Consider the following 5,636-nt stretch of genomic DNA (forward strand, 5'->3'; position numbering starts at 1 on the left):
GAGGACTTTGTGGATTGGTGTCAGACATATGGGTTAATGTTGGACTTGTGGGTTTGGGCAGCACTGGATTGGGATGTTTTCTTGATGTGCACTTAACCTTTATATAAATGTCTCTCTTATACATGAGTTTCTGTGGATTTGTTTCTCTAAAGTACCTAGACTAACACAGTGGAATTTACGATAGAGTGTTGTTTATTCTATTAATTGTAAATTGTGTCTTATGCACCTTTTTACTGGTAGAGTGTATAATAAACTTAAGTACTTGATGTAATCTTAGCAAGTTATTGAAGCTCCATGAATCTCAACTGCCTGTTGTGTAAAAAGTAACAATACTTTGAACCTCCATGGGTGGCCAGTTAAGATCAAATGAGAAATGTGTAAGTAGAAAGTGCCACACAGAGTACAACAGCCTGAATATCAATCTGTGAATTCATAATAAGCAGACCTCAGTCTACGATGAGCAGATGAACAGTTCACAGGATGATTTTAGGTACAGAGCAATTTCATATTTTGGAATATCTGGTTCAGGAATTTACCTATCCTAATGATGTTTTTTTTTAAAAAAAAAGCTCCCTCAAATTTCTGGGTTCTTGACTTATACACTTACTTTGAATTTTCATGATTTGTTCTTTCTGTTTAAAATACCAGTCAGATCCATGGCTGAGAATCTCAAGTTGGATCAAGTTAGGGCAGGGATGGTATAGAGGAAGGGAGAACACACCCATGTACTGAGAGGGGACATTTTCTACTCCAAAATAAACACAAAAATACCCTCCACTGGTCCTTTATTTGTGCTGGGCTCAGGTATCAGGGTGCAGTTACTGCGTGGTACCGAGTCCCGCTTCCTGATGATCTGTCCGCTTGGAGGCACATCTGAAAACAGGCCTGGTGCTGACCATTCCTGAGTGGGCAGCCAGCCCCTGTGTCTCTCCCATCTATGAAGATACAGGGCACCACCGCCTAGCCTCACCATCCCCACCTCCTACATCAACAGGCCTTTCTGTAGCACACGCGGGAGGTGGGGGGAGTGGGGGGCACTCGCAAAGGCAGAGGGCTTACCCCTTGGGCATGGGTGAGTGTTGGCGAGTCACAGTTCCCAGCTAGCTCAGGTGATCTCCCTGCTGACCCTCACTGTGGCCCTCTCCCAGTAGACACTGCTCTCCTGGAAGGGAGTTCCATATCTATGTGAGGCTTGTCACTCCACCCCATGGCATACAGTAGGCCACCACTAAATGTCCATGTCATTGAATTTTAGCTGAAATCTGCCTACAACCTCTTTTGCATTTTCCAGGTGAGACCTGAAAGAGTCGTGAGCATCTATGTCTGTGTGCATTTGGTCTTCATTCAGACAGTCCCCATCCGTTCACTCATCCATTCACCACCGAGTGACCGATCATGTGTTGGACATCGTGCTAGACAGTCAGTAGAAAGTGACTCAGACGTCCGCAGACGTCTGTACAAACAAACTGCAAGAGAAGCAGAAAGGCAGGTCAGGTCTTGGTGATGCTTTTAGGGGATGGCAGGGATGAGAAAGGCTTCCCAGAGGACATGATGGTATTTCCGCTGGTCCTCTCGGCACAAACAGGAGTCCATGGGCAGAGAAAAGGAAGCGCAGCAGCATCCAGGACTGGGAACAGCAGGGACGGAGGGTGGAGAGAGACCACAACAGAGAGCCGCCATCTCATTCCCAGGGCTCTTGTTCTAGAGTGGGGCGAGCTGGATGAGGCCAGACCCAGGGCGAGAGCAGTTTGAGCATGGTGTGACTGCCATGCCGACAACACGCTCATCTGTCCTCAGGGTAACAAGGTTCCATTGCAGAGTGTCAGACAAGAGCATGCCGTGAAAGACCTGTTTTACCTGGGCTGCTCAGTTGACATTCTCCTTTCTTTTCTCTGCCACAGGCTGGGCTTGTCTCATGAGCAGAGACGCAGCCCAGCCCAATACCTAAACCTCAATAGAGCTCAGCAAATATAGGTCTGAGCAAGGTCATTCAATGTCCAAATGCAGGGCTAAGCTGTCTCTGCAGCCACTTGTTCCTTCACACCAGAAGATGAGTGTGGAGAACAGATCCTGGGCCAGGGCTCAGAGAGACCACATGTGGCTGCCTTCCTGGGGCAGTGTGGGAAACATCTGAGCCTAGCCTGACTTCCTTGGTGAGGAATAACAGAACACAACCAGCGGATGAAAGCAGAGCCCCCCTCTTACGGAATAAAAATCAGGAAGAAGAATGTGAATTGTTGATGGTAAAAAAACACCAAGCCAAAAGTCTACTCCAAGCTCCTGGCTAGGTCTGCTTCTTAATTCCCTAGCTAGTGGAAAGTTCTAGTTAGGGGGCATGCATGCCCACATTCTGGCTTCAGGAAGTGTCTACCTACTCATGAAGCAATCCCTCTGAGTTCTGGCTACTCATTGTTTCCTGCAGTTGCGCAGTAGTTAGGTGGGGCCAAGGGGCCCACAGGTGGGGGAGCCAGAAGGCTCAGAGCCCACACTGGTCTATGGACACATGGCCGTGGGTTAGGATTCTCAGTACCCTCCCTTTCCAGGCACCTAGAAGGAATCTAGACTATCTCCAGGTGGTGGAAAATGTCTGTATCTGAGCCCCCAGCAGGAGCCCCACCTAGCAACCAAGCCTAGCTCTCTGCTGAGCAATTTAACAGTTGTTTTCTAGTCTATCAGGATGCAACACACTGTAACTAGAGTTGTGTTTTCTTTTCCTCTATTCTGGGAAGGGAAATAATAATAACAGCTACTATTACTGGGCACAAATTCAAAATTCAGCACCTAATGCTTCTCTTTAATCTTGCAGCAAGCCTACCAGGCAGGTATGACTATATCATTTGCACTGAGACGGAAAAACTGAGGTTCTATTTTATTCTCCTTTCCTTGCTCTTTTGGCCTCTATCTCTCTGGGTGAAGTTCAACTTTCATGGCTTAGCTCCCGTGTCCTGCTTGGGTCTGCCTCCCACCTTCCCCGAGCTCTCTGCCTGTATCTTCCAGAATGCACCATATTGGCCCAGGACCATGCAAGCTGCTGGTCTCACCCCTCTGCTAACTCCTGCCAGCCTTTCAGAAATCAACACAAACACTACATCTTCCAGGTGCCTCCCCTCTGGTAGTCCAATCTGACTTAGGTCGTCCCACCCACCCACCCTTTTAAGCTTTCCCAGCCTCCTGTGCTTCCCTCTTTCCATCAAGCACGTCTAACTGCTGACATTTCACCGCTATCCCCTGCTGTATGTTCCTGGACTAAAGGAACTAAGCCCAGATGGGGACAGGGTTAACTATGTATCTGCAACAGCCACCTGGCACCCAATATCATAGGAATGTCTCATTTTAAAAATGAGCATGTTTCCTCTCCAGTCATAGGCCCTCTGATATGGGGAGTAGCGGATCATCAGGTCTGGGGTGTCACATCCACCCGCACCATTGAACTCAGATTCTAAGGGAACTGAGCACTCTGTGATTCAAGTGAACTTTCTTGACCCTACAGACCACACACTGCAAAGGACCAGCAGCCCCTAGAAGCAGTTTTAAGGCCATCATTTGGGGTGGGGGTAGAGAGCTAGAGGTCCCTGAGCTTCAAGTTTATCCATTTCTGGTCAAGAAATGCTGGAGGCTGAGCTGAGCTGGGTCCGGAGAACCCACCACCTTAGCAGTCCTCTCCTCAGGCATCTGAGCTCTGCCTGCTTCGGGTCAGCACTCGCTTACTGAAAAGCTCAGTCTTGCAAAAGTTCTTTGGTTTCGCGTTTCCTGCCATTGGTCTGCTTGTTAACATTATATCCCACCTGCTCATCAAAGAGATAAGGTGGTGTACTCTGAGCCCTTTGCAGCCAGCCCCTCGGCGCAGAAAACCAGCAATGCAGATTGAAACTGGAGAGGTAGGCCCTCTCCGTGGAGTTCAGGGTCTTCAGCTGTAAGATGAGGGTAGAGGGCCAGGTGGGCTCTGGGCCTCTGGTGGCAAGGACACTTTGAGAGACAGGGTCCCTTCTTCCCAAACCCTGACTCTTTTCCCTTGATCCCCCTCACTGACCTTGAGATCAAAGTGCGCAATCTTCTTGGTGTGAAGGTAATGCACCCCTTCCAGGATCTGCTTAATGAAGCTGGTGGCCTCCTCCTCACTCAGTGATTCCTTCTGGGCCAGGAAGTCGAAGAGCTCTCCTCCAGACACTCTGTAAGACACCGGGGGTGGGTTGGGAGGGCGGTGTCCAGGCCTAGCCAGGCCTGTGGGTAGGAGGCCAGGCTGGTGGTACAGCTGCTGACCTAACCCCTCAGCCACCCTGTAGCAGAAGCCCCTCACCCATGTCTGTAGCTTTGTCCAAGGCACCAGGGGCTGGCTTTGTTTCTAGTTCCTGTCTCCTTCTCTTTGGGTCATAGGGTAGGGACCATCCTTAGCTTGGCATCTGAAGGGCCTCAGGCCCTGGCTACCCTGGAGGGTATTACCCCCTGCCCCAGAGTGCCCAAGGAAGCTGAAGGCAGACATGAGTGCTGTGGTGCAAATGTTGGGACAGAAGGCTAGAGATGGCAGGTTCCAGAGCAGCTGTGGCCACTACGTGTCACAACTCACTGCCCCTCTCCAAGCCTCAGTTTCCTCATCTGCAAAATAAGCAGACCGAGCAAGAGAATTTTCTTTGGGTTTATGAAAGATAACATCTTTACAGGCTCTCCAAAAGAATATAGGCAGGTTTTCTAATTTACACATTAAAAGACCATTAATTATCCCATTCTCTAAAAACCCTAGAGCAGGGGTCCTCAAACATTTAAAACAGGGGGCCAGTTCACTGTCCCTCAGACCCGTTGGAGGGCCGGACTATAGTTAAAAAAAAAAAACTATGAACAAATTCCTATGCACACTGCACATATCTTATTTTGAAGTAAAAAACAAAATGGGACAAAAACACCCGGCGGGCCAGATAAATGTAGTTTGAGGACCCCTGCCCTAGAGGGCCTCTTTGGTCCTTATATTCTGTTCACTCGCCCCCTACAGCTGATATGACAGAACTAGTGATCTCACTCATGGCCATCGAGTTGATGTTGACTCACAGCAACAGGGGGGGAGGGGGGGTGTAGAACTGCCCCTGTGGGTTTCTGAGACTGTATCTCTTTATGGGAGTAGAAAGTCCCATTTTTCTCCTGAGGAGCAGCTGGTAATTTTGAACTGCTGACCTTGCAGTTAGCAGCCACTACTCCACCAAGGCTCAGGACTACAAACCTATAGGATAAAAAGACTCTCCTGGGCCTTAGGGTCACCGTATAAAATAGGAGAGGATTATTCGTTAAGTCTGCCAACCCTCCTGAGCTTGTCTGTCCACCAGCCAAGGCCGGGGTCCTAGCAGCACTGTGATCCTGCCAGGCTCGGGCAAGGTCCAGGATCACCCTAGGAAAACAGTGCAGCAAGGGACCTCAGTCAGGGGTTCCAAGATGTCAGGACCACCTAGAGAATTTGTTCAATTGCACATCTGCAGGGCATACTTCAGAGCTTATCAATCGAGAGCTGCCTTAGGACTTGTATTTTTACAATCACAACATAAAAATAACTAATAAATATGGAAGGGACCAGATCAAATGCAGGGATGCACATGGTAGACAACAGGGGAGGAGGTGGGGAAAGGAAACAAAAAAAATGATGAAAATAAGGA

General features: G+C 48.9%; 1 protein-coding gene across 3 annotated transcripts in view; it reads right to left on the reverse strand.

Moving 5' to 3' along the window:
- Positions 1 to 5,636, reverse strand: part of DAPK2 (death associated protein kinase 2) — a 161,123-nt gene that overhangs the window by 35,353 nt on the left and 120,134 nt on the right. For all 3 annotated transcript variants that reach the window (XM_013008216.2, XM_030886927.2, XM_045294962.1), the window contains exon 4: positions 4,031 to 4,169. In XM_013008216.2, coding sequence (XP_012863670.1) covers positions 4,031 to 4,169 — 139 coding nt within the window. The remainder of the gene's footprint in view (positions 1 to 4,030; positions 4,170 to 5,636) is intronic.

Source organism: Echinops telfairi, unplaced genomic scaffold (assembly GCF_000313985.2).
Source record: "Echinops telfairi isolate 266 unplaced genomic scaffold, ASM31398v2 ScPeMD7_4048;HRSCAF=4782, whole genome shotgun sequence".
Classification (NCBI taxonomy): Eukaryota; Metazoa; Chordata; class Mammalia; order Afrosoricida; family Tenrecidae; genus Echinops; species Echinops telfairi.